The sequence below is a fragment of the Macaca fascicularis genome, chromosome 6 (genome assembly GCF_037993035.2).
Source record: "Macaca fascicularis isolate 582-1 chromosome 6, T2T-MFA8v1.1".
NCBI classification, from domain to species: Eukaryota; Metazoa; Chordata; class Mammalia; order Primates; family Cercopithecidae; genus Macaca; species Macaca fascicularis.
Window position 1 is genome coordinate 36,228,720 of NC_088380.1, and position 18,354 is coordinate 36,247,073.

Below are 18,354 nucleotides of genomic sequence, written 5' to 3' on the forward strand. Positions count from 1 at the left end.
TATACATTAACAATGAACAATTCAAAAAAGAAATTAGGAAAGCAATTTCATCAACAATAACATCAGAAAGAATGAAATAAACTTAACCAAGGAGGTGAAAGATTGTACATTGAAAACATCAAAATTTTGCTGAAAGAAATTAAAGACATACACAAAAAATGGAAAGGCATTCTGGCTTCATGAATTGGGACACTTATTAAGATGTCAAATATGTACAATCCAAAGGGATGTACATATTCTATACAAATCCTATCAAAATCCCAATAACTTCTTTTGCAACAGAAAAATCATTCTAAAATGTATAAGAACTATCAAGAACCCTGAATAGTCAAAACAACATTGAAAAAGAGCAGAGAAGGAGTTCTCACACTTGCTGATTTCAAAACATATTACAAAGTTACAGTAATCCGAGTAGTGTAGTACTGCCATAAAGATAGACACAGGGACCAGTGGAATAGAAGGGAGAGCCCAGAAATAGACTTTTGCATTATGGTCAAATAAATTTTGATGACAGCGAAATGGGAAAGTTCCCTCGCAGGATATGTGACAAGGGTGTAGCTTGTCAGTTTGGCCGCAGCCTCCGCTGCTGCTCAAACTCCTTATGGTAGGGGGAGCAGGCAGATGGGCAGGTGCAGGAGCCTGGGTGAGTGCTTTGGGGCTCCAGCCCCACAGCGGTGCATAAGGGTGGGTGCCTGCAACTCCTAAAGCCCAAGTGAGCATGGTGTGTGTTACAGTGCACTCTTTTAGCTTTGCTATCCTCAGACAGCTTAAGTGTTAACCAGCTCAATACTCTCTTGGTATCCAGGTTCTTCTCAGGCATCCAGGAAGAACCAGGTCACACATGGACTTGAGGGTAGTGAATGTGGGGGTTTTATTGAGTGGTGAAGGTGGGATGGATGGGGAGCTGGAAAGGAGATGGAATGGGAAGATGGTCTTCCTGGAGTTCAGCCGTCCAGTGGCCAATTTCCTCTCCAATCACCCCCAGCTGAACTCCTCTTGGTGTTCAGATTCTCCTTTTCTCTCTGCCACACCATTATGCCATTCTTCTGCTCTCCTGTTCATCTACTTTTCATCTGCTTCTGGAACCTGAGGTCTGAGGTTTATATGGGTACAGGACAGGGGCATGTGGAGAGCCAAAAGGCAACTTTTTTGTGTGAAAACAGGAATGCATGTTCTCAGTTAGGGCCAGAGGTTTCCAGGCTTGAAGGTGGAACCTTTGCCAAGGAACTGCCCTCTTCTACCCAGTATTTCCCTGTCTCCTAGCAGTATCAACTCCCCTCTCTGAAGAGGCACATCTAACTGCCATTAGAATATGAATGATGGCCAATCTTAGCTAATTTTTGCTGACAGGGGGCATTGTTTTGGAGAAAACAGCAGTCAGATTCCTCCCAGAGGTTTATCTAAGAGTCCTTGCAAAAGGGAGCCATTGTCCCTGAGGCTCCGGTTGCCTGACCATTTGCAGTTTGATGGCCTCTAGGTGAGATGAAACACCAAGTTTTATAAGGTTAAGTATGCATGAGTTAAACATGTGTATTATACAAGAAAATAATCTAGTGCCAAAGATCACAGAAATAACAAGTCAAAATATTGATAACATTGTGCTTTGAGCTGTTTCACCCTGGTGGAAGAAATTAAACCTTGTATAGAAGCAGTTCAACTTTAGAAGAGAAATAACTGTTCTTGCCACATCTGTAGCAGTTAACAAGTGTACCCTGGGAATTCTGGGCTTTCTGGGCTTGCACGGCCATTAAGGCTTTTGCCTCTTTCTTGTGTCCCCCCATCTCTATTGTAAAAGGCCAAGGTGGCCACTTTCAGTTAGTCCTCTAAAGTACTATCTAGTCCCAGGCCCATTTCTGCAACTTCCTCCTCATATCAGGGGCTGCCTGAGTAATAAATTTATTCTTCAGAATTAGTTGTCACTTGACTGAACCAGAAGAGAGAGAGGTGTGCTTTACCAAGGCCCCTCTTAGCCTCTCCAAGAAGGCAGTGGGATTTTCATTAAATCCTTGTTCTATCATAGATAGCTTGCTATAATCAAGAGGCTTGGTCCTAGTCCCACCTAATCCCTCCATGATGCACACCTGAAAGTGTCTTCTCTTCCAGTCTCCCATCTCATCACTGGGATCCCATCCAGGGTCATTTACTGGTACTGCGTCTCTTCCAGTTGGATAAAGTTTGCCCCCTTTCCTGATACTATATGTGAAACAAAGTTCATCCCCAAATCTCTCAGCTACTTGCAGAGCAGACTGCTTCTCAGTGTTCCATCAGGATCTGATTCAAAAGTAACACAACATCTCTCCAAGAGAGTTCAAATACTTGGGTTAAATTCTGGAAAGCCTCTATATATCTGTCAGGGTCATGCGAAAACTTACCAAAATCCCCCTTAATTTACTTTAAGTCCTGTAGGGGGAAGGGGACCTGGACCTTACTGGGGCCAAATTCACCAGGCATCTATTGGAAGGGCAGGAGTGAGACTGGGGCTTGTCTAGGGTGAGAATTTCTAGGATTAGGCAAGCGAGAGATTGAAGCTGGACAGGGAGGTTGAGGTGGACCCAGAGGAGCAGAGCTGGAGGGAGCTGACTCCCCTGTTGGGAGTGCCTCTGGGATTTGTTTCTTTAGTTCCCTGGAATTGCCCTTTGCAGCCTCTCCTGAAATGACAAGCAGGAGGGCTGGATCAATCCTACACTGTCAGCAAGGGTCTAGATTTCCCTGCAAGGTATAGAAAACCTGCACATATGGGGCCTCAGACTATTTGTCCTCACATCTACAGAAAAGGTCCAGCTGCTAGATGGTATCAAAATGAATGGTTCCTTCCTGAAACCAAGCCAGTCCTTCATAATTTGGCCAAACCTTTGTTTTGAGGGCTATGAGGTGTTTTTCCTCCAGATTCTGAGGGTCAAAGCAGTCTCAGTGGTTCAAGATACACTCCAGAGGAGAATAAGCTGGGGGTGGTGAAGAGAGCTGGTTGTCCATTCTGAAAGACAGGGAAATAGAGGTGTCCCTCATTTCCCTTCCTTCTTTCAAAGAAAACTCAGGGTGTGAGGGAGAGAGAAAGCAAGGGACTTTCTCTTCCATCTGTTGTCCCTGAGTCCTGGCAACCTCATGGATGCCACCCACAGGTGCCATTGTGGTCTGCACCCATGAAGCAGGGTGGGACTAGAGATTAGGAATTATCTCCCCTCACCTATGCCTCTATTTCCCCTGCTGTTGAAAACCTTTGAGTTCCCTGGGCCTCATTTATGCCATGGAGAATAGCCTCCCTCCATGAAGTGGGGGTTTAGTCAGCAGGAATTGGTCCTGCCCATTTACATTGTGCCTGTTGCCTGACTTTTGATCCCTCAAATCAGGTTTTCCTTTCTAGGGCCTCAGCCTGAAACCTGGAATTGAGTTTGGGACAAAAACAGATTTCAGGGGTTGCATGTGTCTGTTCAGATTGTCTCAAATGGGCCCTGCCGAATTTGCAGTTATCAGCCAGCAGGGGTCGCTCCTCCATTATTTTCTCTATCAGGAGCAGCGTGCTGGGAAAAGGAACCCTCTCGCTTAGAAAACGAAAAAAATAAAAGAAAGAAAAACACAGCTTAAGGGGCAAAAGGGGGAGGTCCTGGGGAAAGAACCTCTTGCTCTGTGCAAATAGGTTCCTTTAATCACTATAGCCTTCCCCCAGTTCAGGCCAGGCTGAACTCCTTGGCCAGGGGAGAAAAAGTCCCACTGGGAGGCGCTGGCCAGCTGGTTCATGGGGCCACAATGGCAGCCTCACTTTTTTCCCACCCCTTGTAGCTGTTGGGAATGGCTTGTTCATGCTGTGGACACAGCCAGGTACCGAGGTGGGAAGGTAGGGGATAAGAGGGGAGGTGCTGTGCACTGCTCATGCCTGTAGTTGTCGGAATGTGGGGTGGGTATGGCACCTCTAAGAAAAAATGGAAACCACTTTATTCTGAATCGCATCTTTGACGGCTGAGTCAAATGCTCATTCTATTTAACATATTGTTTAATCCACAGGAAGTTTCAATTTTGGAAGATAAAAAAAAAGTTCTGGAGACAGATGGTAATGATAGTTACACAACAATATAAGTGTACTCAATGCCACTGAAGCATACCCTTAAAAATGGTTAAAGTGGTATATTTTATATTATATATATTTGACTGCAATTAAAATAATCAAAAAGAGAAAAAATATTTGAAAATAAGCATCTGTTATCTCATAATCTCAACTCCCTTTATTCTCTTCTTAACAATTTCCACAGCTGCCCCAATGCCAAGACCTGACCCACCCTCCCAGTAGCTAAGACCTCGGCTAAATCCCCATGGTTTTATTAATGCAAACAAATCTTCTACTACACTAATCTAGCCAGCGTCACCCAGAGAACCCAGTGTTATGGCCATCTCACTTGCACCTCCACACGTTAGGTCCCCTGCTCTCTGACCTGGGGTGCTTTCCCTCCCAGCTCCATTCCTAAATACACCTACCACTAATGCAAAGCCCATCTCATCCATAGATCATTCCCCAACTCCTCCTGCTTACTCAATGTAAGATCAGGAGAGGAAGAATAGTCACTTTGGTACCTGGAAAGTCCAGGCCCAATCCAGGGTCTTGGGGGCCTCTGCACTACACAGTGGTGGGAAGGTCACCTACATCACCTGTGCTTCTGTCCTCCTCCATTAATAAAAATGAAGATGACCACACCTCCTTATAGAGGGCAAGATACTAAATATGATGATTTCTGTAAAATGGGAACCCAGTGCTCAGAGGCAACAGGCAGCCAACTCATTTGAGTTCTCCTCCCTTTGAAAACCTTCTATAGCAGTGGTTCTGAGTCTGCACTGTGCATTTGAATCACCCGGCAGCATTTACAAATTACAATAGCAGGGGCCCACTCCAGACAAATCAAGTCAGAAAGTCTAGGTGGAGCCAGGAGCCAGGGCTCTACAGGCAGGGAACACTGGAGATACCACTGTCAGTTCTTGCTGTCAGTCCCATGCAGTCCCACCCTGCTTACTCCGAATCCACAGTGTTGTCTGTTTCACTGTGAGTAGCTCATCTCCTTAACAATTATTGCATGTAATCGGCACTAACTACATATTTATTTTACACATAATCACACAAAATAAAAATTAAAATGGCAACTTTAATTGAAGGGTTCATCTCACTGATTCTAAGTCCAGCGCATGGCAAGAGAAGAGCCAATTTAAGGAAATCTTCTATCTCAGGATCCTGCAAGACCTGACACTGTACTTGCCAAACTCTGAAAGTCAGCACTTCCTTTAAGAACATACGCTAGGTGCCTCCCTTGCCAATCCCTACTTCAACTTCAGGAATCCACTGGCAGGTGGCAGCCACCAACTATGCACCCAAGGACTCTATGTGAATCCCAAACTGAATGCTGAGGGTTTACTTACTTGTGGTACTGGTTTAATAGGTTTTTCCATCAAGCCTCCGACATAAACAGTGTTGGGAAGCAGGGGCCGGGCAAAATCAAAGGCAAAATCAGAGTTAACAAACCACAACTCTGCTTTCAGTAGAAGATGAGACAAAACTGGCCTAGAGCCTTCTGGGAAATGCTCCTTGATGGTGTTGTCAAATGTAGACAGCAAGTCCCATTGGCTTCTGGAGAAACTAAAGAACATCAGAAAATTCTTCACTCGGCCCCAGAAGTCCATGTGATCAGTCAACAAGGAATGGAATACTGGAACATAAGACAAGGGGCTTGGTAGCCCAAATTCCAAAGAGCCGAATCTGGTGGGAAGAATGGCCACAAATGGTTTCACAAGCTTCTCAGCAATCAGGAAAGAACAGAAATCAAATGCTTCAACAAATACCAGATCAAAGTTCTCATTCTTTAAGGAATCCATTATATCCTTTCTGCTTAGCAAATAACTACATTGAATCCCAAATATTTCCATTAACTTTAGAAGGCCTTCAAATTCGTCTCTGTAATAAAGAAAATAAATAGTAAATATTTGGGAAAGTATAATTTTACAGTATTTGGGAGAATGTTGGACTCAAAAAAATATTTCAGGTATGTAAGAATATAACCAGTATCCATCCACCCATTCTACAATGTTTCAACAAATACTCTCAGCTCTGGTCACTCTGGTCCAGATACTTCTGCTCTGTAAAATGTCCCCTCTTGCTCCCATCCTATTTCCTCCCCTGACCCAATTCCCACCCACCATCAATGCCAATTCAATGTCCTTCTACTCTGGGAGCCAACTCTGACTATAGCAGGTCTCAGAGTTCTATGTCTCCTTTATAAATCCTGTGATGCTCTGTTAACCCTCATTTATATACTGACTTTTGTGAGTGACTATCTTTTCTCCAGAAATCTATGTAAGTAATTTGACAGGCTCCTTAACTATTGATGACGTAGTCTTTTTAAAAAATGCTGTGTATCTTGCATTTGACAGATTGTCTCGTGCAGTGAACTTTTTGATCACAATATTAGAATCCAAAATCTCAGCTGAAATGAGATTCGTCTTCCTAGCCTAGGAGTTAAGTAGTAAAAAACAAATAAAAATGAAAGCCTGGTTTGAAGTTTATTATCAGTCTTTTCACTTCATGCTGGCTGGAACATTCATATAAAATAATGCTAAAGTTTTACTGACACCTAGTTAAGACTCTTGCCTATGTCACTATTCCAGAAGCTACTGCCCTTCAATGTCTTCCCATCATTGCTTGCATAGAAAATGATCCTGTTTGTATAGAATCCAGAAGAATAGATGAAGAAGTTCCTGAGCAGTGGTAATAGGTACAGGTGCTCTGGAGACCACAGACCTCCTAATCACATAAAGAAAGGAAGAAGCAATAGCCCAGCAAGCCTGTCACTTCACATAAAGAAGGCCTACAGGTTTAGAACTCATGAGTGACATGCAGATCTCTGCCTGTTCTTAAGAATCAACTTTAAATTACAACAATGATGATTCTCTGAAATTATCCACTATTTCATTTTTTAAAAAGATTTTACATAAAGAATGATTTTTAAATATTGTGGATAAATTCAATGTATACAGTATAAACTTCTCAAAAGTATAACATTAATCATATTTCAAGTAAATAAATTGAAAAAATCACAGGAAGGCACTGATCCCAGTAACTTAGTCAATATTTAACATGTATCTGGAACCTGTCTTCAAAGAAATCAAGCTGGAAGAAAAGAGACAAGACATACACTTTAAAAATGTATAACAACACAAGATGCCATAGACTAAGTATCAAATGAGTGCTATATACCAGATCTATGGAGGAGAGCATGTGGTCTTCCAGCTTGAGTGAGGAAGCAAGCTTTATGGAATAATTAGATTTGAGCACTACCTTGACTACTGAGTAGAATTTTCAAGGAAAGCAAAGAGGATGAAGCCACTATAATTAACTAAGAATGGCATGGATTTGTGTTTCTCCTCTTTTATGTGGCAGATGAAGGAGATTCCTTGTATTCCAGGTGAGGTCAAAAAGTCTCAGGCTCATCTCTCATTGTGTACGATCCAGGTATTTGATTATCTTTAAGGAGTTTAAAAGGTGAAGGTTCAAGGTGTGAAAAATCAATATTCATAAGAGTTTTCTCCACTGGTGAATTTATGAAAGGACAAAGGAGGGAAAATAAGTGAGAATAGGTGTTTCTTTTTTCTTGACAAACAAAAGAGTTGAAGATCCTAGCTTCTTTATTGGGGAGAATGCATACAAAGATTATACATGAAGTGTTGTAAGGAAGGCTCAGAGGAGCAATCTCCTGCTTTCTATAGAATCTTTATGGTAGAAGAAGGACAATATAGACTCAATTGTTGGGAATGCAAACCTTGTCTACTGTATCCACCTGACCACCCACCTGTCCTCTATTTCTCCATCCCCTCATTTATCCAACCATTCATCCATCTATCCATTCATCCACTCACATATCATCTATTCCTCCATCTATCCATCACCCACCCATCCATTTCTCTAAAACTCACTCCAAATATGATGCATCTCTCTATTCATTTGTATTACTAAAATAGTGACTCTTTGCTTCATAGAATAAAAAGAAGTTACCTGCCATCCAATGCTGTTTCTATGTAGCTATTGAAATGCTTCGTAATTCTTTTTTGATTATCTTCAGGTAAAAACCACCTGATAACTTGGTATGATTTTTCCTCCTCTTTAATATCTAAGAAAATACCAATTGGTTAAAAAAGGTAAATATATCATACAACATGGATTAACATTATCATGATGATATTAAAGTTTTATTCTATTAATTTTACATTTATGGAAATGTTTACTTTTAAAGTTTTATGTTGATTTGGTTTTGTTTTTCTTTTTCATTCATTCTATTGCACAACCTGATAATGTTGAGACTTTATCATTATCCAGGCACTTTTATTCAATTTAAAGTTATAAAAGTTTCCACTTAAAGTTTTTATTTAAAGGAACAGCTATTACACTTATAGATGAGACAATAGAGAGTAATGCAGTGTGAGGTAATTTGTCTCCTTTGCACACATAATGACCTGTAGGGCTTGTTTTTAAATATAGGTCAGATTGATTTCAGAGCCCATACTCTTTTCTCTTTCAGAAAAATTCATTTTCATTATTTAAAATGATACCTACAAATAGGTTTTTATTAAGTCAAAAAGTTCTAAAGGGCAAAATTTAAAAATGGTAGTTCCCTTCACTATATTTACCAGTCCCACCCCTCCCCCATCACCCATGTGTAATAAGAAGTCTGACTCCATTCTTGGAGTTCGACTGCTGACTCCTTTCCAGCCTCAGCTCCTACTTCACTTTCTGTGTTTCATCTGGGCAAACTAAGAAGAAAACTTCAACTCATTCTCCCTTGTTACTAATGAGAACTTCAAACCAAGCAAGCCAGGCCAAAGTGGGAAAATCCTCACCTCAATTCAAGTTTCAATCAGAAGTTTCAATAATTTGCATTGTGAGACAGGAATGACAAATTGGGACCCTCTTTTCAGTAGCTCTGGGTGATGTGTCTCAAACCAAAGCTATCTGTATGACTCAGATGGAATTGTGTTTCTCAATTACAGCACGAGCTGTGGCTGACGCTAGATCAGTTGAATAACTCTTACCCTATGAGCACTGGTTATGTGTCCCAATCAGATATTACCTCCCACACACACATCATTGTAAAGAGCACTCAGGGTTAAGACTGACATCAGTGCAATATATGATCCCACCAAATGGTGTGAAGAATGGCAGTCATTGCATGGCATGCTCACATCCACAATCCTAAAAATAGATGGTCCACTGGGACCTCAGAAAATGTATTTGCTTGTATTGCTGATTATATCTCTATAGCTAAAAATGCTCCAGATGAACAGAGTTATCAGGAAAAGCACCCATGACAACAATGTACAGCCAAAGAGTTCTTTCAAACCCAATTTAAGCCTTCGGTCTCTCAAAATTACCAGAAAGAAGGTCTCTAACCTTGCTGATACTCACTGGAACTCTCTCAGAAAGAAACTTACAAAGATGAGCATGTTAGAAACGACACCCACCCACCACCACAAAAGTACACCTGATAACAACCAAAAAGAGAAAGAGAGAATTAGGTTAGCCAGAAGGGGTGGGGAGGGGGACAGGTGGGATACAAGAACAAAAACTAAAACAAAGGTCTACAACTTAACCTTTTGGAAATCTAACATTTATTTTTACAGAAAAATTAAAGGACACTGATTGGCTGTTTTCTCCCTACATTATAAGTTCTAGATTAACATCAGATCGAATACACCCATGCAAACCATAATAACCTTAATCAACAATGGGGCAAAAGTTACAGGTATATCAGAATATTTCACTAAATTTAAGTAATATCACTTCTATACTCTTAAGGAGTTATCCAATATAATATAGAGGGCAAACATATATGCCCCATCTTAAGCGTTGTTACCAAATACCTGTATTAGTCTGTTTTCATGCTACTGATAAAGACCTATGTTGCGGGAAGTCAGGGACCCCGAATGGAGGGACCGGCTGAAGCCACAGCAGAAGAACATAAATTATGAAGATTTCATGGACATTTATTAGTTCCCCAAATTAATACTTTTATAATTTCTTACCCCTGTCTTTACTGTAATTTCTGAACATAAATTGTGAAGATTTCATGGACACTTATCACTTCCCCAATGAATATCCTTGTGATTTCCTATGCCTGTCTTTACTTTAATCTCTTAATCCCGTCATCTTCTTTGTAAGCTGAGGAGGATGAATGTCGCCTCAGGACCCTGTGACTGTGTCAGCTGCACAAATTGTTTGTAGAGCATGTGTGTTTGAATATGAAATTTGGGCATCTTTAAAAAAGAACAGGATAACAGCGATGTTCAGGGAACAAGAGAGGTAACTTTGAACTGGCCGCCGGTGAGCTGGACGAAAACAGAGCTATATTCCTTCTCTTTCATAAGCAAATAGGAGAAATATTGCTGAATTCTTTTTCTCAGCAAGGAACATCCCTGAGAAAGAGAATACGCCCTGAAGGTAAGCCTATAGACGGCCTTATATAGGTAAGCCTATATAAGGCATCCCGTCTTTTATGGTCGAAGCCGATGGGATGAAGTAAGCCCCGGTCTCCTGTAGTGCTCCCAGGCTTATCAGGTGGACAAAAATTCGCACCTAATAAATTTTAGTCAGACAAGTTATCTGCACTCAAACCCTGTTTCTTGATAAGAGGTTATCAAAGACAATGCGTGCCCAAAACTTCATTAGCAATTTTAATTTTACCTCATCCAGTGGTCCTGTTATCTCTCCCTGCCTCCATTTGCTTTGTGACATTTTATTACCTTGTGAAGTATGTGATCTCTGTGACCTACACCCTATTCATGCACTCCCTCCCCTTTTGAAAATCGCTAATAAAAACTTCGTGGTTTTACGGCTCGGGGAACATCACGGATCTTGCCGACATATGATGTCTCCCCCGGACACCCAGCTTTAAATTTCTCTCTCTTGTGCTCTTTCCCTTTATTTCTCAACCCAGCCGAGACACTTGGGAAATAGAAAAGAACCCATGTTAAACATCGGGAGTGGGTTCTCCCAATAGACCTACTTGAAACTGGGTAATTTATTCAGGAAAAAGGATTTAATAGACTTACAGTTCCACACGACTGAAGAGACCTCACAATCATGGCAGAAGGCAAGGAAGAGCAAGTCATGTCTTACATGGGTAGCAGCAGGCAAAGAGAGAGAGAACTTGCCCAGGGAAACTCTCCCTTATAAAACCATCATATCTCAGCTGGGCGTGGTGGCTCATGCCTGTAATCCCAGCACTTTGGGAGGCTGAGGCAGGTGGATCATGAGGTCAGGAGATCAAGACCATCCTGGCTAATATGGTGAAACCCTGCCTCTACTAAAAATACAAAAAAATTAGCTAGGCATGGTGGCACGCACCTGTAGTCCCAGCTACTCAGGAGGCTGAGGCAGGAGAATTACTTGAACCTGAGAGGCGGAGGTTGCAGTGATCTGAGATAGCGCCACTGCACTCCAGCCTGGTGACAGAGCGAGACTCCATCTCAAAAAAAAAAAAAAGAAAAAGAAAAAAGCCATCAAATCTCATGAGACTTATTCCCTATCACAAGAACAGCACAGGAACTGTCTCCATGATTCAGTTACCTCCCACCAGGTCCATCCCACAACACGTGGGAATTCAAGATAAGATTTTGGTGGGGACACAGCCAAACCATATCAGTACTCCATAGTCTTAAGACTCATTTCCTAAAATACTCCATTCCATTCTGGGCATGGCTACTCCTATCTAACAATTAAAAAACTAACATAAAATTATTTCTTTGGCACTTAGAATTGCTTAACAAAAAGGGATGCTGTGGATCTGCTTCAACATATTAAAATTATTAACACTGTCCAAAACAGATTAAAACAGGGCCTCTAAGGATTAAACTCCATTATGAAAGATCTATTTAGAAAAGGGTCGATTGTCTCCATTCTTTCTCCCTTTAAAAGCCCACATTGGACTATTTTTAAACCTAGCAAGAATTAATGATGCCTCACAACATTTTACTATAGCCTTAATGCCAGGATCCATCACATTTAGAACCTCATACCCATGGTTATTAAAAATTGCTTACTACATTTGAATACTAACTAACTAATATTTTGCAACCATAGATTTGCAAATATGCTCCATTCAAGGCCTATTTCAATAGGATCTCAGTCAGTTTCCCTTTATTTTTATCTTTAAAAGGCCATAAATCACCTGTAACTGGCTCACTGTGGGGAACCTTAATATCCTGGCCCACAATCACTGCCAGGAAGACCACCACCATATCCAACCATATCCAGGAGCAGTTATGACATTACAATGAAGATGTCCTCCTTGGAGGAGATTCATCAAGCACAATCATTCAAGACATACACAAGGTGCACTTATTCAAGACATACTATATATAAAAAGGAACTCACAAAAAGGGATGTGCCATTGCCACACACAAAGTAGAAGGCATGGTGCTTCAGTTACATTCCTGAGAAGAATTGCCTGGTAAGTTTAACAATGCTCCATCATTACCAGCATTCCATTCCCAGCATAATAGCATGAGTAACTCTTCAGACACTGTTCATACCAAAACTGGTGAAAACCACACACACACCCACTCACACACACACAAATGCTGGACATTGTTCTAGGGCATACAGAAAAAGAAGAAATATTTATTCAAGAAAATCTACAAAAATTCACTGAAAACTGAGCCTAGGGTCTGTGGTATTTGAATGAACACCCACTGTCTCCCTTTACTCAACCAACTCTGAGAGGCCGACTTCCTCTGACTGCTCCCACCAACTCCCAAACTGCAGCCAAGAATGCAGGCTCCCTCTCTCTTGCCCCTACCCCAGCTCTCAGCCAGAGAGTTATTTTTCTGGGAGGAGCAGGATGTAAACATTTCTCATCCTGCCCTCTTCTACCTGTTGCTGCAGCTAAGTTCTGGCCAAATGTGTCCAGGAGGTAGGGACTCCCTTCTACCAACCCGCCCCCACTTGTGAAGCATGAGCTCTACCTTGGGCACAGCAGTGTTGCGAATACTGGGGTGCCACTTAACCATGACCCACCTTGTAAGTGTGAGGTTTCCTGCTGGGGGAGGAAAGCAAGGAGACCTATGCCTACTGCCCACCCCTCCACATAGCACTCAGATACCAAAGTAGAGATGTGACTCAGAAAGAAGAGCACCACCCTCAAGTCCAGAGCTGTACTTCAAAGATTTTTTCACAAGTAGAGAAGGAAGCCATAAAATAGAGCACTCCAAATTTTCTTCTCTGATGGTTAGTTTTATTTGTAAGCTTGGCTAGGATAGAGTACATGGTTATTTAATCAAACACTAATCTAGGTGTTGATATGAAAATATTTTATAGCATGCTTATTATCTACAATCAGTTGACTTTACGTAAGATAGATTATCCTCAATAATGTAGTGGGTCTTAACCAATCAGTTGAGAGGTTTTAAAAACAAACAAACAAAAAACCCTGAGGTTTCCCAGAGGAAAAATAAATTCTGCTTCAAGACTGCAACATCAGATCTTGCTTGAGACTTTCCAGCCTGCCTACCTGACCTATAGATGTTGGACTTGCTAACACCTCAAATTATGTAAACCAAGTCCTTGAAATACGTGTGCGTGTGGGTGTGGGTGTGGGTGTCTCCAATTGATTCTGTTTTTCTGATTTCCTAAGATTCTGATTTCCTAGGATTGGTTCTCTATTATAAGGACCAAGTGATTCAAATATTGATTATGTTTGAAGTCAATAACTCTTTTCAGTGTTAAAGAGGGCACTCATCCTGTGGCATTAGGTGGCAATAGATATGTGGCAAAATATCATCATTGGATACTCCTAAGCAAATGTTTCTAAAAGGCAATGTTCTGGGATATTTAAATCAAACTCATGAGTATAATGAGTATAGCTGGTTTCTCCTAATTTGATAGAGAAAGCACAGAAAGAAAAGAATGAGGTCAAGGCTTTAAATTCCAAGCTCCATCTCCACATTAATGACCTGAAAGCTTCTTTGTCTGCCCTAAAAAAAAAATCTCCTACAGCTACTGAGTTGAATGTTTCTGAAAATCAAACCCAGTCTCCTCCTGAGACTGAATTACAATGAAATTTAATTCCCCACCTTGCAAGGTATTTTCTGTTGAAGTCCAGGCAATGATTGGGAAATGAGATCCTAAAAATTGAGATGGGGACATATGGGCAGATCCTATGAATCTGGGGCTATTGAACCCCTAACTTCTGTTGAATCTTCTTTATCAGTAGAAGCAACTTTCCTACACCTATCTGGAGAAGTTAATCTCATTTGCATGAGAAACTGTACAGTCTCTTTCAGTTATTTTGCTGAAAGATACTGTTTTAGCATCCCTCTTTACTTTTAGATTCAAAAATAGACTCAAGCTCAAGGAAGTGTCAAAGGTTACCCATAAGAAGTTTCACTATACACCAAAAGAACAATATGTATGACAAAAATCTGGGGTACATGTGTAGGAGAGTATGTGAGGTAATGGTGAAAGGCATGTAAAGTTTGATTAGATTGAATTTATTGATATGAGGCACTAGACAGAGATTCTTGATTCATCATTGTAGCTCAATAGGTTAAAAGGGGATCTGTTTGGTTAATTAAATTAAACATGGATGAAAGGGTGGCCTACACTAAATAAAAATAAAATGCCAGATCTGCCTTGGTACCCTGAAAAGTATCAAACAGCTTAGGGAAATGAAGATGTAAGGCCTGCTAACCCAGTGCAGGAAGGAAACAGAACAAGAGGACACATTTTTTTTCACCATGAGTGTGAGTTTGCAAGGGGTGAGAGCTCTATGTTTGTTCTTCTTCATGGTCGGAAATTATGATGCCATTGAAGTGGGATCCCTAAATATAATGGAGTTAATTGCATCTTGGGGTGGCTGGGGTCAAGTGGTAGCACTTAAGCACCAAAATCAAGGTAGGCATGGTTACCATGAGGAATAGTAGAGTCAAAGCAATAATTAGAATAATCTGATTCATGGAGACCTAGAGCATTAGCTACTTCATCATGACGTCCCAAAAAGAAAAGAAAATGAGAAGTTTACAAAATTGTTACTTGATTGGTACAAGCAAAGGAGTCCTAAATAGATTAAACAAAAGTATAACTTCAGTTCAAACACACAGACCTCAGACAATCTATAGACACAAAAGCCCTGGAACAAAGAGGAGGCAAGGTCCCTTGGGAAAATACCCCACTACACTACCAGAAATATATACTGTTACCCCCTCTCCAGCCTTCTCCAAAGGAACCTACAGCTTTTTACCAGTGTGGCTATGCACTGGGGAAATAAAATAATTATATTTTTCAAGAGACTACTGAACATTAGATCTTGAAATCAGACCCTAATTCCAAGGGTCTAATTCCCCAAACTGATTGTGATTATTTCCCCAGATTTGAAATGTGTAATTGGAATAGATATACTCAGCAGTGGCAGAATAATCATGCTGCTCCCCTGAAGTGTGGAGTGTAAACTATCATGGTTGGAAAGTCCAGGTAGAAGTCACTAAAATGACCTGTATCTGGAAAAACAGAAAACCAAAGCAATATTGCACTCTACAGAGATTTCGAAGACTAATGGCACCATTATGGACTTAAAGATTACAAGGGTGGTGATTCCCATTACATCCCTATTCAACTTGCATTTTTGACTTGTGCAGAAAACAAATGGATCTTGGAGAATGATAGATGTCATAAACATAACCACATAGGAAACTCTAATTGCAGCTACTCTTCCAGATAATAGTTTCATTGCTTGAGCAAATTAGCACAATCCCTGATACCTGATATGCAACTATTGATCTGGCAAATTTGTCTTGACACCCGTTAGTCAAGGCCATCAAAGGCAGTTTGCTTTTATCTAACAAAGCCAGCAATACACCCTCACTCTCTAACCTCAAGGATATATCAATGTTCCAGCTCTGTGACATCATTTAGTCTAGATGAAACTTACTAACATTTCTCTTCCACAATAAATCACACTTGTCCATTGCATTGTCTGTGGCCAATGGTTCGGCTAGATCATCATAGACCTGCAAGGAACATAAGTTAAAAATTGGTGGCAAGAAGTTCTGGGGAAGAGGTATGTTGTAAGACTTAACTGAATGGGCCAAACATAAATATATTTGTGTCCTATGTAAATGCTCACTTAAGGGTGACCTCAGCAGACAAGAACATTAAGAATCAAGTGGAGAAGTTGGCCTGTTCTGTGGATAACATCTAGGTTCCTTCCTCAGCCAACCCTGTTATTTGCCTAAAGGTTTCATAAACATATTGGCTATGGTAGTAGGGATGGAGTTTATGTATGGGCATATCAAACTGGACTTCCACTCACCAACCTGACCTGGATACTGCCACTGCAGAGTACCCAGTCAGCCAGCGACAGAGAACAGCATTGATTGCCTGATTGTCATCATTCTTCAGGGTAACCCCGTCAGCTATCTGGGTAGCAGATTGATTACACTGGATCAATTCCATTATGAAAGAGATAGAACTTTATTCTTACTCAAAAAGCCACTTACTCTGGATTTGACTTGCCTTCCCTTCATGCAGTGCTTCTGCCAAAGCTACCATCCATGCACTTACAAAATGCCTTATCTACTGATGTGGAATTCTACACAGCATTGACTCTGACAAAGAAACTTACTTCGCTGCAAATGAACTGCAGCATGAGTGCATAATTATGGAATTTATCGTCTTACCATGTTCCCCACCATCCTAAAGTGGCTGACTTAATGAAACAGTGAAGGATTTTTAAAATACAAAGTTACAGCTACAGGTGGTGGAAATACATTACAAGCCTGGGGTAGTGTTCTCCAGGAGACTATATATGTGCTTAATCACATGTAATATATGATGTTGCTTCTCCTATAGCCAGGATTCATGGGTTCAGGTATCAAGGGGTAGAAATGGCAGCATCACCACTCACTATTTCCCCTAGTGATCCACTATCAATGTTTTTGCTTCCTGTTCCTGCAGTCTTATGCTCTTTCAGACTAGGGATTTTAGTTCCAAATGAAGGAATGTTTCCACCAAGAGACACAAAAATAATTCTATTAAACAGAAAAGTAAGAATGTGATCCAGCCATTTTTGGTTCCCCATGACTCTGAATCAAATGTCAAAGAAAGAAGTTACTGTACTGATTGAAATTGGTGATCCTGATTATCAAGTTGAAATTGTGTTGCTCCTACACATTGGAGGTAAAAAAGGGTAAGTTTGCATTATAGAAGATCTCTTAGGGCATCTCTAAGTATTAATATGCCCTGTGATTAAAATTAGTGAAAACCTGCAACAACCCAATTTAAGAAGGATAACTAATGGTTCATTCCCCACTTTCTTCTTCTGGTAAGAATTTAAAATGGTACAGCCACTTTGGGAAAAGTATGTCCATTTTTTAAAAAGTTAAACAATACGATTCAGCCACTGCGCTTTTAGTTGCTAACCCAGAGAAAAGAATGTAGGTCAGGCACAGTAGCTCATGTCTGTAATCCCAACACTTTGAAAGGCCAAGATGGGAGGATCACCTGAAGCCAGAAGTTTGAGATTAGCCTGGGCAACATAGTGAGATACCGACTCTACAAAAAATAAATTAGCTGGGATTGGGGGTGCACATCTGTTGTTCTAGCTACTCAAGAGGCTGAGGTAGGAGGATTGCTTTAGCCCAAGTCTGAGGCTGCAGTGAGCCATGATTGTGCCAGTGCACTCTAGCCTGGGCAACAGAACAAGAGCTTGCCTCAAAAAAATAATGAAAGAAAAAAGAAGGAAGGAAGGGAGGGAGAGAGGGAGGGAGGGCAGGCAGGCAGGCAGGCAGGAAGGAAGGAAGGAGAGAGAAGGAGAAAGGAAGGAAGGAAGGAAGAAAGGAAGGAAGGAAGGAAGGAAGGAAGGAGGGGAGAGAGGGATGGAGGGAAGGAGGGACGAAGGAAGGAAGAGAAAGAAAGAAAGAAAGAAAGAAAGAAAGAAAGAAAGAAAGAAAGAGAGAGAGAGAGAGAGAGGGAGGGAGGGAGGGAGGGAGGGAGGGAAGGAAGGAAGGAAGGAAGGAAGGAAGGAAGGAAGGAAGGAAGGAAGGAAGGAAGGAAGGAAGGAAGGAAGGAAGGAAAGAAGGAAGGAAGGAAGGAGGAAGGAAGGGAAAGAGAAAGAAAGAAAGAAAGAAAGAAAGAAAGAGAGAGAGAGGGAGGGAGGGAAGGAGGAAGGAAGGAAGGAAGGAAGGAAGGAAGGAAGGAAGAAAGAAAGAAAGAAAGAAAGAAAGAAAGAAAGAAAGAAAGAAAGAAAGAAAGAAAGAAAGAAAGAAAGAAAGAAAGAAAGTTATAACAGACTTGTACACAAAATGGTCATAGCAGGTATATTTGTAATATTCCCAAAC

General features: G+C 41.0%; 1 protein-coding gene across 1 annotated transcript in view; it reads right to left on the reverse strand.

The window, feature by feature from the left end:
• UGT3A1 (UDP glycosyltransferase family 3 member A1) overlaps positions 1 to 18,354 on the reverse strand; it is a 42,917-nt gene that overhangs the window by 6,734 nt on the left and 17,829 nt on the right. The window contains exons 3-4 of the mRNA XM_005556719.5: positions 8,024 to 8,138; positions 5,398 to 5,929 (exon numbers count right to left, since the gene is read on the reverse strand). Of these exons, the coding sequence (XP_005556776.3) occupies positions 5,398 to 5,929; positions 8,024 to 8,138 (647 nt within the window). The remainder of the gene's footprint in view (positions 1 to 5,397; positions 5,930 to 8,023; positions 8,139 to 18,354) is intronic.